Below are 18708 nucleotides of genomic sequence, written 5' to 3'. Positions count from 1 at the left end.
CAAAGATAGTATTTCAGTGTTCCTGAACAGAGACCTAGATTAATGCTGGAACTGGTGCATTGGCTATATAATTTGAGAGCAAGATTATTTTCCATGGATAGGCAGAGCTGCAAAGGCTTTAGGGTAATTGCAGTCATGCATTTCTGTTGCATCAAACTTTGCTTATTGGCTATTCCATCAATTTCTTCTTGGTTTAGAGGTGAATCATGTTTTCAACATGGTAGATAGCCCTAATATATTAGATGTAATTATCCACCTCTTCACTTTATGCTTCAGTATCTTTGCAGTTTTTATGCCTGATCACTCTGTTGACAACACCTACTTTTAACAGACATACATCCACGTTTGCTGCAGTTCCCCACCCCTCACTTTCTGCAAGGCTTAATCGTAGCAAATAGCACTTCTCTGTGCACTCCAGTCCTCACTGAGACTCGAGCCCTTCTGACATTCTGCAAACGTGACATGATAATAAAACTCCTCTGTCAACTGTGGAAAGATGCACAGAGTAAATTACTCCACTGCCATCAAATGGTCCTGGCAAGATAAATCATGGGTGATGGATTTTTCTAATGGCTGCCTTCTTAGGCCATTGGCAGTGTAGTTAGGAACATGATTAACGGTGTTGTGAGCTTGACCAGAATCAGATATCCCATGTCAGACAGTGGTATAAGAAAAAAGGTGCTTGTGGTAAGAGAGCAGGGTATTATGAAATGAAAAGTAGCTCTAACACACTTTAAGACCTCGAAAAACTACGTGTTCATACTTAGATCCCTTCAAAGAGGTTTTTTTTTTTTGTTCGTTTGCCTTTTTTTCAGGATTAAACTAAAAAATGGTTTGAGGGCCACTGTTTTGTGAATGGCCTGCTGATTATGATAGATGTTATTTTTTCAACACAGACAAGAATCTTCTAATCAACAGAATGGAAGCACTGAACTTGTTTTTGCTTAAAATCACGTACAGGAGCAGGTTCCCTCCCCAGTTATATCTATTCTCCTGCATGCCTTTCAGTATGCCTTGCTTTCAACCTAAACAGTAGCTTGGGAATTAACAGCCAGGTAACAAACAACAACACACAGTAGGATTTAAATGGTCGTGGCAGACAAGATCCAGATCGTTGACTTATTGCAATGAAGAGAAACACCTCAGCAGTGCACAGTTTGGTGCAACTCATAGAGCTGTGCTGTTGGGAACTGGCACTTTGTCACAGCAATCATTTTACGGGGACATGTGCTAAGAGGTAATGAGTCACATGCACAACACTTGTTAATGATAAACAATGTGGCAACTCCCCATGCTCTGTTTTGAAAAAATTAGACCATCTAGGGTATTGTTTACTGCCTCCCTAGCCAACCAGTTTCTGCAGCACGTCTGCTGAATCTCAGGCTTTGTGGATACAGCTGTGCTAGTGGTGTCCCTGTGAAGGCAGATTTCAGGCATGTGAATAGGACCAAGGAGGGTTATTCTAACAGTATTTTTCTTCCTCTAGGAGTGAATAAAAGAATTATTTGTGTGATGACCAATAAGGCAGCTGCAGGCAGGGAAGTGCTGAATTAATGAAACAAAAGAGCATATTTATACAAAATCTGTAGTTTAACTGCCTCTGTTTTATTACTGTTAGACAACAATACCTTTGTGTAGAAGACTAAAATTCTGTTGACATGGGAATGCTGTATGAGTTTGAGGTAATTTCTTTGGAGTTTTCATTGGGAAGGCTTTGAGAGGGCATGTAATTAAAAGAACCCTAGCTATGACAAGCTGTCCTCTTTGCTTCAAAATGCTGGAGTGATATCTGCTTGTGGCAAAGTTGAGGTCATGTTTTAAAAAATTTCTAAAAATTGGTGCTGTTTGGATCCAAAGTTTGGATTCAAATCCATCTTTGTACTGAAGGCTTTTTTTTATTATTTATTTTTTTCCATGCTGACAGGTGAATGATACAAGAAATATTTATTTTAGTGCATTGTTAGCATAGGATGCCCAGGGATTATTGTGCATCAGCAGAGGCTCACTGAAGGGAAATGTGCACTGTTTTGTAAAGTACGGGACAAGGACAGTAGCAGGAAAACTGACGGTCTTTTGAAGTACGTGGAAACTTAAGTTCTGGGCCAAGATCCTGGTGACAATGGTAATAGTGCAAGAAATGTCAGGGTGACCATGAAATAAGATGGCTGCACAGCATCAGCACTTGAGGAAAAGAGATTGAGGAATTAATTTGTAGAGAACAGCATCAATAGAAATTTGCATCAGGAAAGTTCACAGCCTGATGTAAATAGGATCAATTTGTGCCATGTGGCTCCACTGAAAATCTGTGCCTGAGGACAGAATTTGGCCTCCTCTCAGTACTCCTTGGCTGGTTGTTGCCTTTATTTGTTTCCAGGAGCTGATAGCTACTGTATTTTCACAGCAGGTAGAAATGAGGTTTAACTCTGTGGTTTCTTCAAGTCGGGCGGGGAAATAAAATAATATAAAATAATAATTAAAAAAAAAAAAAAGATGGTTATGTGTTTAAGGCCTTTTCTGTTGTTGCCTCTAAGTATTGTATTGTTCAATGTCATAAAACCCTGTGTTTTTAATTACAGATATCTAGTGGAGGAAATTAAGAAAAGAGAGGGATTCCAGCTTCTTCTGGAGGTAAGTGAAAATGGAATTTAACATTTTTTTTGCCTGTTGTTTGTCTTTGTTCTTTTTAGCCAAATGCCATTTCGTATTTGAAGTGTGTAACTTAATAAGTTGCGATGCACAGATGTGCTTGGACACATAGTATGGTCTGTATTCCCTACCACCAGTCTACCCATTTTCATAGCTTCTGGGCCTGTATTGCCTTAGGGTGTATAAATGGAGCATTTTCCTGTGAAAGAGAAGAGTCTGATTGCAAAAAGGCAGTGCCTGCCAGGCTTACAGATGAGACTGAGTGCTGGAAGAATAATCAGAATATCTTGATCCTAAAATGAACTTTTCATCATTGAAGTCCATATTTTTTCCTTAATTCTATTTCTACATCCATCTTCCTAAAAAACACCAAAAATAGGTAGTTTTCACCCATCTTTGCTAAACCTGTCAGCTTTTTCTCTTATGATGGTCTTGCTTAGGAGAGAGTGAGCAGGGCTAAAGATCTCAATTTTTTTCTCCTATCCCCAGCTCTTTGGTAAGTGAGGTTAATGTCTTGGGAGGCACTGAAAAGATCTGTCATTTTTAGAACATACAAGTATGTGAAAGACAGCTGGGTGAGTACCATGGGGAGGAAGAGAGCTCATGGAGAACAATAAATGTAATGATGAACCAAATTTCCAAATTTGGTTTAGATTTGTTGATCCAATAAGCATTCCAGGTTAGGCTGGAATTAATAAGAAATTTAAAAACTATTTTATACCACTTGTAAAACTTTTCTGTTTACCTTTGAAAACTGCTAATTTGGAAGTGCATACTGGAAAACTTTACATGAAGGGTGCTGGTAGCAACATATGATGGGCAAATGATGACACAACATATGATGAGTAAAGTGGCAAGTTCGTTAAAAAGATAACCCTTCTCTGTTGTGTAGAGCTTAGTGAAGAGAGTAGATCCACCTTAGGTGTGAAAGATGCTGGTGAGAGCAGAGGCTGTTGTTTGGTTCATGCAGGAAAAGGACACATGGATTGAAAATAGGATTGGAAGCAGTGCGATAGTATGGCCTATGAGAAGGAGGTTGAGCAAGGGTTAAGAAGAAATTTTCAGGAGCACAGGAGGACAAGCAGTGAGAATTTAAAGAAAGACTGCTGGTAGGCAGCTAGGCCCCGTTAAGCGAGTCCTTTATGAAAGGAAGTTGGACTTCGGACAAGAAGCTTGGAAGATGATCCTCAGATACATGCAGTGAAAGTCCTGTAGCGAGGACTCTTCTACAGCCTGGAAATGCCAGTTGTGCATCTGTCATCTTGAACTCCTCTGTGGTATAATTGCTTACCTGCTTGGATAAGAGCTGTGAGAAGATGACAAGTAATAGTGAAGCGTGGCTGGGGGTAGTTATTTCTTTCTGGGATGAATGGTATTTTCAGAGGGGGATGAAGTTATCTGATGTGTGAAAGGAAACTGAGACAATCAAGGAGGCAATATGATAATATATGCCATCTGCTTAGTCCTGCCATCTGATTTTAAACAGCTTTAAAATAAACCCTCCAACAGTCAACTAGTGCTTGCATTCATGAGGAAATCGCTGCCTTTTCAGGGTCCGTGTTTGTGTGTACTCAATGCATGCTCTTTGGGGAAAGAAATGGGACTTTAAGCACTGAGCTTTATTTCATTCAATGACAGCAGGTGGCAGGTTTGCAGTTCTGTTCCAGCTGACAACGATATTCTCCTTGATGATTAAATTGTATTTAATGCATTCTTTGAAGTGAGGCGGAAAATGATATGAGCAGTTCTCAGTGCCCTTTCATGAAAGAGCATGTCTCAGCTGGTGGGCTCTCCTCATTCAGGAACTGCCTCAATTGTAAGAGCAGCCGCAGTCACAGTGGGGCAATGAGATGGTGTGACCCAGCTATCAAGCTGCCTTTTAACTTCTTTTTTTTTTTTGTGTTCAGCCATACTAATGAGGATGGTGTGTGTGTTGGGGGGTAGGGGCGTGTTAGTTTATAATCCATGTTGTAATTTAGACCCCAGGTAAATATACTGCATTGAAAACAAGGTAGGTCAACATTAACGGAGTGTTGTTATGGGTAGTATTGGGTGGGACTGGAAAACACATCTATTCATCATGCTCTTGCTATCTGCACAGGTAAAAAATAAAATATAATTTGTTCCAAATTAGCAGGAAATGTAGGCAGATCCTGGGTTGGTCTGCTGGAACATTTTCTCAATCATGTACAAAATAGAAACCTCATAAAACAAAATGCTTTATTTTATAATGCATGATGAACATCCATTCTTCTTGTCAGGAGGCTTGCAGCTAAATCTCCGCTGAGTTTAAAGGCAAATTTGCCCAGGAGGGAAGCAGAGATGTGGAGTCTTTGCTCAAAAGGCCTGCTTAGTTATTGGACAAGATATTTTCAGGCATGTATCATACAAAGCATCCTGAGATTCTTAAAACATGAGATCTGAGAAGGCCAGCACTAACTCCAGAACTACATAGTGGGCTGTATGATATAAAAGGAGAGTAGTCATTCAGTAGAAAAAATGACTAGGTGTGCAAACATTAAATAGTACCAAAAATAATGAGTTTGTATGTTTTGTGTAAAATGCATCACAGGAAATTTCCCTTCTGAAAAGAATATGAAAATTTCCCTTCTGAAAAGAAAATGTATCTTTCTCTTTCAACTTCCTTCAGTTTTGAAATTCAAGTTAGCTCTCAATGCCTCTCTTACACTTTTTTTTTTTTTGTTAAACCAAAATTTTTATTAACCAAGGCAAAAGAAGAAATAAAGAAGGAACCCCAGCAGGCTTCCTCTTCCTTCCTTCCTTCCTTCCTTCCTTCCTTCCTTCCGACAGGGGGGAGTTAAGTGGACAATGTTAAAACTGTTTCTTGTTTCAGAAAAGGGAAACAATCTGTGTTGGAGAAGGAAGTCTTGATTAAAAAGGTGTAAACTCCTTCTGTCCCCCCGATCCCTCAAATAAAGCACAACTTGCTGATGAGCTGCAATATATATCCCTCTCTCATTTTGTTATATTTCATAAGCAATTACTTCTTCTCTTGTTTAGCCGGAGTATGCAAATGTTTGCTTTTGGTACATTCCACCGAGTTTAAGAAAAATGGAGGATGGACCTGAATTTTGGCAGAAGCTACATGAGGTGAGTGTCACATGAACAGTGTTATCTGTAGCTTACTGATGTATCTGTATAAGAATGTGAAATAGCCCCTGGCTTTTCCAGACATAAACCTATCAGTGGAATGATGATTTAATCCTCAAATAGATATTACTAGGATTTTAAAGTTTGTTCCCTATTTAGACAAAGCAAATTATTCTTTTTCTACATGCAAAAAGATGCACACATTTCCAAGTATTCCGCTTACTATCAAAGCTGTTAGCAGATGGCAGAACTGAGAGAAGATGAACAGTCTTGTCTGCATCTCTTGTCTAGACAGAGTATTCATTACCTGTTGCAGACACTTAACATTGTCCTTGGAGCTTGTCTTGCATTACTGTAGAAAAGGCAGGTGAGGAAATGCTTAAGAATACATTTCTGCTGTTAAACAACCTGCAAATGAAAACAGAAATACAATGGGAAAAACTTCAGTGATGAGCATTTTGGTAACTCTGCCTGCCATTCATATACATCTTGGAAAAAAGTAGCAGTGAAATTTTGAAGTAACAAACTGGGAATAAGTTGTTAAGAATTAATTAGGAAACAATAGACACTGGTATTAATTAAGCTAATTGCTTGCTCCTCCCTGTAGCAACTTCAGTATTCTGCATTTATTTTTTCCCCTAGAATTTCTTACTAGAAATTTAAACTAGAACATAGATATGTATACCATAGACAGACAAAACATGCATACTTCCTATAGAGGCTGCTTTTCTTCCAGCAGCTTTTCCTTCACAGGAATTGCTTTCAATTTATAGTGGATGCTATTGTCTTTTTTGGGGTGAGGTCTTCCTTAAACCTGTCTGTATTGTTTTGGAAAGTATATTTAACCCTTGCAGTTCAAAGTTGTTTATAACCACAGTGTACATTCACTATATTTTCACAAAACATGAATGGATTGTGATCCTTTCATATGGGCCTTACCTTCCTTTTGTTAGAGTGGAAGATCATATACATACATATCTCCTGTACCCATGAGGATTTGGAAGGGGTGCAATGGGAAAGCATAGAAGAAATAATGCTGCACGTACCACCTTTGTTTTATGTATGCAAGTGAGAGGACTGAGGAGGGAACGGGTGAGGCACAATGAAAGTCTTTGAGCACATAAATTGTGTGTGATTGAGTGGATTTTTGAGTTCCTGGTTCCTTGCTGGTGCTTCCAGTCAGAGGGTGGGGAATAGATGCCTAACTTTATTACATGTACGGATACAGACAGATTCCTAGCAGGTGTTTTGTGAGGGAGAGATTGTGTGCAGATTCTCCCAAGAACTGAGCACCACTGCAGATCTCAATCATTTTTTCATTGGCAAGGTGACATATTCCTGATTCTTAATGCCTCTGATGAAGCACTAAGAAAATCAATAAAATTATTTATATCCTAAATTATAACCTCTCCCTCCCCAAACTACCCCACAAAAACAAACAAACAAAAACAAACCAAATGAACAAAACCCAACCAACCAAAACAGAGTGTCTTAGCAAAGCAAGACACTGAATGGCACAAATTTCTCACCCAGGATGATGAGATGGCAAGGGAGGAAATAAATGAAGAGTGCTAGTCGCATTGTTTTAGGCACTGCTAGGAATTTGTTGGACATCACAGAACTGAGCTTGTTACAGAACTAGAGGATGTTATTTCACCTCCCTGATACTTGGCAGAGACAGGTCTGGGGTTGCTTTGCCTTTTGGATGCTAGGGTCCAGTTTGGGGCACAACATGCATCAGTGAGCAGAGATGATGACAGCACTGGGTTGTACAAAATAAGGCTGACTTGACTTTTCTAGCTAATGTCAATTTGTTCTGTAAGATTGCTGTTGCAAACACCATAGTCATTATATTAATATTACATTAATCAGTACAGATACATAGGCATGCAGGAATGTACCCTTACTAGCAATGTGTAAGTGATTAGAAGATGCAGCCTGGAGATATTTTTGCATCGTGCTATCAGCAGGCAGATGAAGATGTGTACAGTTTCCTGACTGCAAGTGCTTCCTGAATCTTCCCACTTTCACAAAAATGAGCGTTAAATACTTTAGTTCACAACCTGTCTTTCCACACAACATTTTTAACATCACAATTTTTCCGTTTATCCAGAAATCAATCTTCCTTTTTTGTTGACCTGTATATCTGACAATAATTAAGGAAATGTATGTCTTAAAACTCCCTTGAGCAAATGATTGATTTTGTTAAACTGATTGTTCAGCAATATTTTTTCGAATAACATGCTGTCATCGAAGGTTAGTTAAGTGAGCTTTAGTGCTGGTGAAAGTTGATAAGCCAATATCCCTGATCTCAAGTCCTCAGCTTTCTGAGGAATTTGCATAGTCCTATGCAAAGTAACCCTGAAGGTTTTCTGCTGTTCTGGCTCTTCTCCAGATTTCATGGCCCACTTTATGTGGAAATGTCAGGGCTGACTGGATGACTGGATCACAGTGTGATACCTGATTCTGATGTCAAGTCTTCTAGCTGTCCTACATAAACTGTGTCTATCTGAAGGTGATTTTTTTTTCTTTTTGGTGTTTTTTTTTTGCTTCTTTTCCTTAAATGAGGGGGCCTTGAACTTTAGGTCTGCCCTCTTCAGAGTCTCCATCATGTAAAATGGAAAGGTGATGGGAAAGAGAGGCATGGACAATTTGCAACAGCCATGAGCTGGTCATGTGAGTCACCACCTAAACACTTTAGAGAACGAGAAACAATATGGTGTTGGTAAAGTAACAACCAGTACAAATGGTACATTATCTTGTTACCCAGTGAAACAGGAAATTCTGTGCACAACTGTGGTCTTACAACGTTTTCATCACTTGGAATTACAGCAGCAGTTAGTGGTACAGTGAAGCTGGTTCTTTTTTACAGTACAGCAAGGCACTGAAGGCACTGGATACAGGTGGGTGGTCCGAGATAGTTCATACCCTGAATATTTTTGCAGTACTCAATATGTAGCACGATGTAACCCTTGCAATGCAAAGTGGCTTTCAATGTCATTGCTTATAAGTGAAGAGGGATTTCTTCTTGTAGAAACCATATGAATGGCACTCTGTGGTAATTGGGGAGCTACCGTTTAATTCAGCTAGACATATATGTAAGTGTGGTTGTTTTGTCGTTGCAAAATCGAGGCAGTTACTGCTGACCTGGAGCGACATAATTCATGGATGAAGGAGCCAGACTTGGAATTGCTTTGTTAGTGCTCTATGTGCCCCCTAGTGGTGTTTTTTACTCCTTTCCCTTTTATGAAACGCGGTAAGATTTACTTTGTTTACTGCTGAGGACAATCAACGTGTCACTTAGTCACAGTGAGATAAGCATAACTGGAAATTACAAACCAGAAGTGGAAGTGAGAGAAGTAAAAATTTTCAGCCCAGACAATTCCAATATTCATATTTTATCCATAATTGCAAATACCTTTGCATATTCCTACTTGTAACAATCTTCTCTTCAAAAATTCGAAGGTTCAGAAATTCATCTCATGCTGGAATGTCTCCAGGTGACGCAGAACCAGATGATTATTAGTAATACTATCTCTGAAAGGCTTTCTGGAGGCATGGGGTGTGCTAGGGCACAAGAAGAGTTTGGAGGGATAAGTCTGGAACTATTGCCATCCTATTGCTAACCCAGTCAGCCAGCCATGCGTTATGTTCTGGATCAGCGTGTAGTCTGCTCAAACTCATTGTGGTCTAGAGGATTAAGATGGAGATGCAGAAGTAGCTCTCTTTAACAGAGCCCCTTCTACTGAGCCTACTGGAGCCTGGCCTTGCCAAAAAGTCTGGAGTGTAAAAGTAGGTAGACTGCTGCATGTTAAATATTGCTCAGAAAAGAAAGCTAGTAGTACTTATTGCCAAGTATTGAAGTTCTCAAAATGGGGGTTAAAAAACTTTTAGTAGGTTCCTGGTCCATCTTTTACACTTTACTAAACTTTACCTACTCTGTAGTTCTAAACAACACATATTGGAATATTGGTTTTCCAAAGCAGGAAAGCTTTTGTACATTGTTGTTAGTTTCAATTACTCAAAATTCTAGCATCTCAGTCTTGGATTTTTTTATTATTTTTTTTAATGTTTATTTTTGGCCCTTTTTTGGATTTTTGGCCGAAGAATGCAAAACTTATTGGTAACGTTAGAAGGCTCGGGATACAATTTCATAATGAGACCTCTATAGCTTGGAATGTCATTTTGGCCCCTCCCCTCTTCCACTCAGTAAAAGGTAACGTCCCCCCTCTTAAGAATATGATGTCTGCTAACTGAAGGTATATTTGTAAAATAGCCTGTCATGCTGACTGGTGTTTTGATACATTTATATAATGAGAGGTTTCATATCAAAGCAGTAATATAAGGAGGTTGAAGTGGTGTTGCCTTGGCAACCTCTGAATCTTGTGGTCTTTGTGGTATAAATCAAACACTAATCAAGGACCCGATTCAATATTCTCTATATATTCAAAATATCTATTGACTATGGTAATAGGTTTGAATGGGAAGGGAAAACAACACCTTCAACAAATTGCATTAATAAAGTTTGCCCTCAATATATTGTAACAGCTAGAGAAAAATGGCATAGATTATAACCATGGCATTAAATGCAGAGGGCCCAGTTTGATGCACAAGATAGGTTCCTAAAATGTCACTGCAGCTATATTTCCACTTAAGATTTGTGTTCAAGATGTTGTCAGTAAAATGCCTGGCATCCTTGCATAAAATACTTTGTGTTATTTTTACATTTGAACAACAAAATACTTAACTATTTTAATGTGTGTTAAAAGTGTAGTATATGAAACCTGTTGCTATGAATTATTCTCACATGAATAATTTTATGGTAACAAGTATCCTTACTGACTCTAGCTTCTAGCTCTCCTTGACATGAGTTTCTTTGGAGAGCCACATCAAATGACAGGGAAATCAATGGTAAAATTTACACAGAAGTATATGGGAGTTAAATTGGCTAAATCATTGTGACTGACAGCTCTGGAGATGTTCATCAGTCATTTGTGAATACTGTATGCTGATCTAATTGTTTCTGTTCCCATGTGTTTTCTTGTTGCGTTGAATTAATGTAATCATATAGAAATGCATTTGGACAAGAATAGAGAAAAAGAATGGGTCAAGGTGTGTTTGTTTGTTTGTTTTTCCAAACGTATGTGAAGAGTTGGTACCATGACTTTTTTGCCTTCTCTCAAAGCCACCTACAAATCTGTTGTGAACTTCAAGAAAAAAGACTCTACAAGTAAAAGAGATTGCTTTGGTAGGTTTAGAGGTCTAAAAAGAAATACCTTCCAGGGGGATGGATGATCATTTCAAAGAACCAGATGGGGATCTTCTAGAGAGGTTGTCTGAGGAATCTTGGTTTGTAAGGGAAATCTTCATAGTCAAAAATTCCAGCTTCATCCTCTATGACTTGAGGCAGATACTCAATGAGGAGGTGGCACAGCTTCCCTCCAACTTCAGCACAGAGGAAGTCCCAGATCATGACTCAAGCAACCTAAAGTCAAATCCACCCTTTGGAAAGAGTTGTCTCTCCTCATTATTTGAGAGAGGAAATTTAGAGATGCCAGGATCCCAGAATGGATGCCTTAGTTCATAGACACAAATAAGGAGAATGCAGTACTAAGTCTTGAGTATGTGGCCTTAAAACAGGCCTTCATTTCACCAGCCCTTGAAGAGAAGAGCTGCAAAATTTCCTAACTCAATGGGCCCAACTGAATTCTCTATTTTATGTTCAGGGGAGGCAGAACGGCAGCATTCTTGGAGAGGTGAGAGCAGGAGGCCCAGCTGAGGCAGGGCTGCAGGCAAGTACCACAGGGAGAGAGGCGCAGTAAGCCCTGAAACCACAAAATGAGTAATACAGTAATAAGCAGGACTTATGTTGTAGTATGACTATTTCTCAGGAGAGAATGGTGCTCAGAAAATCAATAGTAAAATGTCACTTGTTAAAGTAACAACATCTCTTATTTTGCAATTAATTGTACATAATATGCAGTAGTACATGAATAAAATCTTTGTAGTTTAGCTGCATATAAATTATTGTTATTGTTAAGCAGAGAGATTTAGGCTCTGATAAATGAGAAGAAACAATGCAATGAGCTGTAATAGTACAGGCAAATTATAGCACTGTATTAGTACCTTGTTAATGAGGGATTTGCACACTTCCCTTTTCATATGTATTTTCTGCAGTTTTATATGACTCAGCAGTACAAAAGTATTTGCAGCTGTTAATTAAAGAAGAGATTTAGCATGACTTTGTTTTAAGTGTCTCATCTGTAGGTATGAATTGCAAGAACATAAAAATATTATGCCTTTACAAATGTATTAATTCAAAATATAATACTTTGTTTCCTGACTGGCAATCTGCACATACCTGGAGTTTATGACTTTGCTCCATGTTATATTTATTCATGCTTGAGTACTGAAGTAGTAGCACTAGACTAAGGGGCCAGATTCACTGCTAAAGTCTCTTATCAGTAGAATTAGGGATCAATACTTTTAATATTAACAGTGCCGATCTCGTGTTAGACCTGGATGCTCGCAGCACTCCAGTATGTATATTACTTTGGTGGAATTGTACGCCTGCTTAACTTTCAGTCTCCATGCAATGGTTTGGGAGACTGTTGACCAACTCTCAAACTTGCTCTTCGTGATGTTGGCTGGCATATCAACTGGGAAATAGAAAGAAAGTATATTTGTGTCAATGCATTGTATCCTACAGTAGAGGTAATAAGACAAGGAATGACGTGAACTGCTTCCAGCCTGTGCTTTCTGCAGTAGTACTAAGTGGTATTTTAGTAATTCATGATGTGGCATTTGTAGAGATTTCTGTTACAGAAATCTTTACTTTTTTTTTTTTTTTTTTTTTTTTTTAGGTCAGAGAAAACTTTTCATTGAGATAAATAGGCAAGAATCAATATCAGTAAAAGAGTTGATAAAAAGAGTTGATAATTACCTTCCAATTCATTTCACCCATCCAATTTCTATCCTTTGGATAGTTGGCTATTTCTTTTCTATCCCCTCAGTCCCTTCCTAGCCTTGTAATACTAGTTTATAGCTGGAACTGATGATATTTACATTCTATCCAGCAACAATAACATATCTGGCAACAAAGCATTTCTACTGTAAGAAGACTGTTACACAGCTTCTAAAACCACCCCTCAATTCTCAGAACAAAGAAAAGAAACCCAAATGGCTTTGCTGCTGTACTGTTTACCAGATGAGAGTGCAGGGCAACTTTTGTCAGAGACTTAATGTTGAGCTGTGCATGTTCAGGGCCCACTGGGGACTGAAGTCTATTGATCCCTAGTGCTCAGCCTACAAAAACGATCGAAGCTGTGGGGAAGGAGTCTGCTGCAGCTCCATCTGTTGCATTCAGGCTGAACAAGGATTTCCTCTTCCCCAAGCCACCTGCAGAGCAAGATTGCTCAGATCTCCAGAGGTGAAGTAGATTTCATACTAGTCGTTTTCTTGCTTGAAATTCTTTAAAGGATAATGGAGGGTCCGATCATTTCTCTGTGTGATAATACACATGAAATGAAGCGGGGGTGAGGGGGAATGGACAAAGTGGAGAAAAATATTGTGAGGAAATAAAATCGTGAGACTGACAGATCCAAAGCAAAGAACCCAGTCTTTCAAGGAGATCAATGCAGGATGTATTTTCATCACAGTATGTAAGGCTATGTAGCTGACTCAAATGCTAGGAGCAGTATAGCCGTGTAAGTATGGCGCTTAGTTAAGGTTAAAACTATCTCACTAGGAGTAGTTAGCTAACAGGACTGTTCTTTCAGGACCCAAGCAAATCACCCCACCTATAGTGGGGTATGTTTTGTGTAGATGTACTCCCTTCTTACAGAGGAACCACAAGTTCAACTTCTCCATTGCCCTAATTTTTCATGCTGTCTTACTAAAACCTAGGGGTCTTCTAGCTGTCTGTTCAGATACAGAAAACAAACAAGTAGATTTCAAGCACTTGCATTGTTAAAAGCTTTGCATACAATAAATCTTTCTGTTTACACATACATGTAGAAAACATCTAAAGAGGCTCATTTTCAAACTGAGATCACAGAAGCAAAGGGCAAGGGGATTCACCGGGACTGCAATCTCCACTTCAGTTGATTGCCAGATTCAATTGGTAGAATGGTGCTAAAGCACAGCATAGACTCTTACTATTTCTGTGTGAAACAGTAGTATTTAATACAGCAATATTTAATTTATATCACTTTCAAATAGATACCACATGGAGCAGTGGAAATCTTGTAGCCTTTGTTAGAAGTCTCGCTGTCTCGCTGATTACAGAATGAACAGGATTGGAAAATTAAACTCAATTTCTTAAAAAATAAATAAATAAATGTTTTTTTTTTTTTTTTTTTTTTTTTTTTTTTGTGGGGGAGGGAGATTAAATGGAAGTTGGCACAGTTCAAACAAATTAAGTAGGCAGGTGGTGACATACCTCAGAAAATTGTCCTTTCCACATTTGTGAAGAATTGGAAAAATATCTGAGATATCTAAGTGCTTCTAATTTGGAGATAATGGTCATCATGATTACACTAGGGTAAAACTGAAGTATTGAAATGGTGTATCTAATCATGAATGACCAAGGTAGAAAAGAAAAATAATGATCATTCCTGTGAACGTAAGAACAAAGAATAATTTAATATTCTCTATTACAGCTAGCTGGTCCTTAAGCTAGTATGCAGAATAGCTAATCTGAAAACTAATTCAACCTTGTAATGTTTTTTATAAGCAAATGTTAAACAATTTTAAGAGGATAGGAAGCCAAAGGGAATTTAGAGTAAATCTCTCCCGCTAGTTAAGCCTTGTTGCATATTTGAAAGGCAGGTAAATTAATGATGAATTATCAATATGGTACAGATAAATAAGGGAAAAAAATATATGGATGTAAGAATTTCTAGCATCTGTGCATTTCTTTGCACTAAGAGCACTCCAACACCTTATCCTTATTTGTATCTCCTGTCATTTCAGAATAGCATAATAAAAATAAACACTTTATATTTTGAGTCATGCTGCCACACAGAACAATATTGCATTTTTGTTCATTACTGCTATAGAAACGAAAAATTACATATTTCGTAATGCAATACTATGAGACTTTTCAGAATCATTCACATGCACATTTTGAATATAAATGTGTGTGCACGCTCATGCATATATATGTTTATGATTGCGTATATATTTACATATTGGGATCATCTAAAAACCATTCTTGAAAAGGGGAAGGATAAAATAAGGCATAGTATTGAATTAAGTGTATTTTTAGAAAAACTTGTTAATGTAATCATACAATCATAGAATAGTCGAAGTAGGAAGGGACTTTTAGAGGCCATTTGGTCCAAACCCACTGCTCAGGTAGGGACATCTAGGGCCAGTTGCCCAGAAGATTTTGGAGATCTCCAAGGAGGGAGACTCCACAACCTCTCTGAGCAACCTTTGTCAGTGCTATTACCTTCACAGTAAATGAGATGAAGTGTTTCCTGATGTTCAGAAAGAACTTCTTGTGTTGCAGTTTGTGCCCATTACCTCTTGTCCTGGCACTGGGCACCACTGAAAAGAGCCTGGTTCCATCTCTGCACCCTTCCTTCAGGTATTTATATACCTCGTAAGGTCCCCCCTGAACCTTCTCTTCTTTTGGTTAAACAGTCCCAGCTCTCCCTTCATGAGGTTCTTGTCAGCCAATTTCTCCAGCCTTTTGAGGTTAAAAAAAATCTGTTGTCTGCATGTTCAAATTTCTGTTAAACATGGTCAACATTTTTGGTATTTTAAGTCTTTGTTGGCTACCTTTGTAAAAACAAACAAACAATAACAAAAACCCAACACAAAAGCAAATACCTCCTCATCCCTTGCAAATATACACTTTCTGAGACATGGTAACCTTTAAATCTATGGTTTATTCTTTGAGAAAAATGTAGTATGACTTTTTAGCCTATTTACAGTCAAATATTTTCCATTCTGAGATTTGCTTATAGCCGTAGCAAACTGCTCTACTCTTGATATATTTTGTTGGCTTCCACTAGTGCATCCACATTCCGGACTGTGCTACTTGTTTGCCCAAACAACACGTATTTTCCTCTGCTTAATAAGACTAATTACTCCTCCTTTCCTTTGCTTCCTTTTGGAATTAGAACATATTGACTAATATTTTAAATGGCCTTTTGTGCTTGACTGTGAAGAGAACTGCTTTTAATAAGAAAGCTGAACTTGAAGACATTTAACACAGTTAATTTAGTTCTGGTTAACCCTATTGACTATGTTCTTAAAAAGCAGCACTCTGTTCCTACATATCTGTGCACCACTTCGTTATGCTCTCTCAGTGCCATATGCACATTAATAACCAATGATGGAAGAAAAAAAAGTTTGAGTTACAGGCTGAACTCCAAACTACAGCTTTTCTGAAAGTGTCATAGATCACGTTTAATAGCCTGTGGATCAAAATGAAACCCAATATACATCACAGGGGAACTCAATAATTGAAGCATCCCAGGAATGTCTAAGTACTGGAGTCCTGAGGTCACTAGAAGCTTCATTCTGTGCTCAGTTTTTACCTGAATAAGCACTGTCCCCTCTCCCCGTCATCTTTTCTTTCTATAGCAAATGGTAATCGTATTTTAATGCACTTAAATGATTTCACATGGCATTTTGGAGGACAATGAACTCTCTTGTCTTCCCCTTCCTCCTCCCTTTTTTTCTATCAAATGAGAAAAACAGTCATTCAGAGGTATTGGCATTTCTGAGTTTTCAGTACATGTGGATTGCAGCTATCTCCTTTCTGTGCTAGGTGTCTGCAGAATGGTCCCACAAGGGCACTGAACATGGGCTCTGGGTCTGTGAAGCTGATCTGCACACCAGTTCTGAATTTACTCCTTTCGGGGGCTCTCCAAAGCATCCAAACTGGTCCCTTGGTGCTGTGAACGCAGTAATTTGCAACCCTGGGGCTGCACAGGTGGTACTGTGTGGGTAGGGGGGAGCACGCTTAGGTTTGTCTCAGGAAAGCAGCAGTTACAGAAGGGTTTTATGGACTCTGTGGTTTACATAGGGGATAAATTTCATTCCTATGTGAAAGGTGGAAGGAAGGTTGAATTTCATAGCATCCTACTGACATAAAAACTAGGAATGTAACCGTAAAAAGCCTGGCCAAACTGAGGCCCTTGGGCCTTTCTTGAGTTGCAGGGCTCCAGTACCAGGACTGTACCATATGACTGTAGCAGAGCTGGGATGGTGCAGGGTGTGCTGGTTTGTCCTGAGCCCTAGGGCCCTTAGAAGTAGCGACACAGCCATGCAGCCCAGGCCAGTCCCATCCTGCTGTAGGCGCCAGTACTCCCCAAGGAGCTGTTATTTCACCTTAGGCATTTTAGCAGCTCCTAGAGCTGCCCTTCCTGCAGCTGTATGCTCTGATTTTGGAGAGCTGCTCAGAGGACCCAAGGTTCTGTCTTTTCTGATATACGGTGGGACTTTGAACTCAGTGGGGTTGATGACTGATGAATGCAAATAAGGGAATAACAGATGATTTTTAGGTGAACACTTCCAGTGAACATTCCGGGAATGATGAGATGATTGTCCAGCAGCTCTGGTTTGATACATGATCATTATATATATTCCCTATTCTTGCTAATATTTGCTATTCCAGCACTGTAGGATTTATGTAGGATAAAAGTAATGCCTGTCCCTCTCACTGAGAATCTCACTGAGAGTGAAAACAAAGAAGGCAGCTAAGCAAAAACTATTTTTGGTAATTGTTTCAGTGCCAATGCATTTCTTAGTTTTGCATTCAGCAAACTGCAGTGTTCTATGGAAACCACCAGCTCTTGGTTTGCACCTTGTCAGTGCAGCCTCTCCCCCTGCAAGGGCGTGGTAACAGGAGATTCTCCGAATGCTTTCAATATTTTATGAAGGTCCTTGAATATCAGAAGTTGCAGGCGGGCTAATGACAATCTCATGAATGAATAATGACTGCCAGTGTGGTCTGTTGGTCACGGCTTTTTAGACAAACCCTTTCTACGCTACACAATAAAGTTTCCTCTAGTTACAAATCTTTCTAGTGGCATTGTTGCCATTCTGCCCTGCCAGCTGGTGCTTGCTGTGGTATCTGAATGAACAAAGAGTTTTCTAGCATTCTGTTGTTTTTGGTGTGTTTAATAAATAACAGCAATGAATTGGCTATAGTGCAATAATAGTGATTACAAGATTAATAGTACAGTGATTTTTCTGGTCACTTTATAGGGAATTGGATGGAAGGAAAATATAATCTGAATTCCATCCATAGTTAATGGACCCCTGCAGTATGACCTGATATGTTTTTGATGGAAAACTAGATAAGATACCTTTTTGCCTAGTCAGCCAGAAAACAGCAGCTGCTTAACAGTAAAAGCCTTTATTTTACTTCAGAATTAAAGGCAGACTTCTGCTGTAGTCTGAAGCCTGGGCAGCAGTTTCAGCACTGTCTTAACCTATTTGGAGAAATATTTAATTGTATTTATTATATCAGGTATAAGCAGGGAGCTCCTGTGAGGTATGGGCACTAGGGCATATGCAGCATTTTTGGAAAAGAATGACAGGTATCCCAGGGTTGCAATAGTCCGATCAAAGGGTTGTCAATGGTTGATTTGGGGTACAGGAGAAACATTTATAGCTTTACACTTCTGTGCGTGCTGGGCAGCTTGTGTAGATTTTGTGGAAGAGCAGCAGTGCATGGAAATGTTCTTGCTTTGTCCCTCTTCGTCCAGATGATGCATTTTTTGGAGGTGCACCAGAGCAGGAGTACAGGTACTGTAGAGGAAAGCATGTTCTCTGCCAAGGAAGAGCAATGAAGTTGTGTTTTCCCTGCTATTCCCGTCTCTCTTCCCTTTCCTGCACCTTCTGCAGCATCAGTTCTTTATCACTACAGTGTTTGTGTTCTTGCCCTCTGAATTGGCATCTCTTTCTATGCTGGGAGACACTTGTGTCTGC

General features: G+C 39.1%; 1 protein-coding gene across 1 annotated transcript in view; it reads left to right on the top strand.

Moving 5' to 3' along the window:
* Positions 1 to 18708, top strand: part of GADL1 (glutamate decarboxylase like 1) — an 84253-nt gene that overhangs the window by 41238 nt on the left and 24307 nt on the right. The window contains exons 13-14 of the mRNA XM_068674455.1: positions 2577 to 2628; positions 5668 to 5757. Coding sequence (XP_068530556.1) covers positions 2577 to 2628; positions 5668 to 5757 — 142 coding nt within the window. The remainder of the gene's footprint in view (positions 1 to 2576; positions 2629 to 5667; positions 5758 to 18708) is intronic.

This window comes from Anas acuta, chromosome 2 (genome assembly GCF_963932015.1).
Source record: "Anas acuta chromosome 2, bAnaAcu1.1, whole genome shotgun sequence".
Lineage (NCBI taxonomy): Eukaryota > Metazoa > Chordata > Aves > Anseriformes > Anatidae > Anas > Anas acuta.
This window is presented reverse-complemented; position numbering and strand designations above follow the sequence as displayed.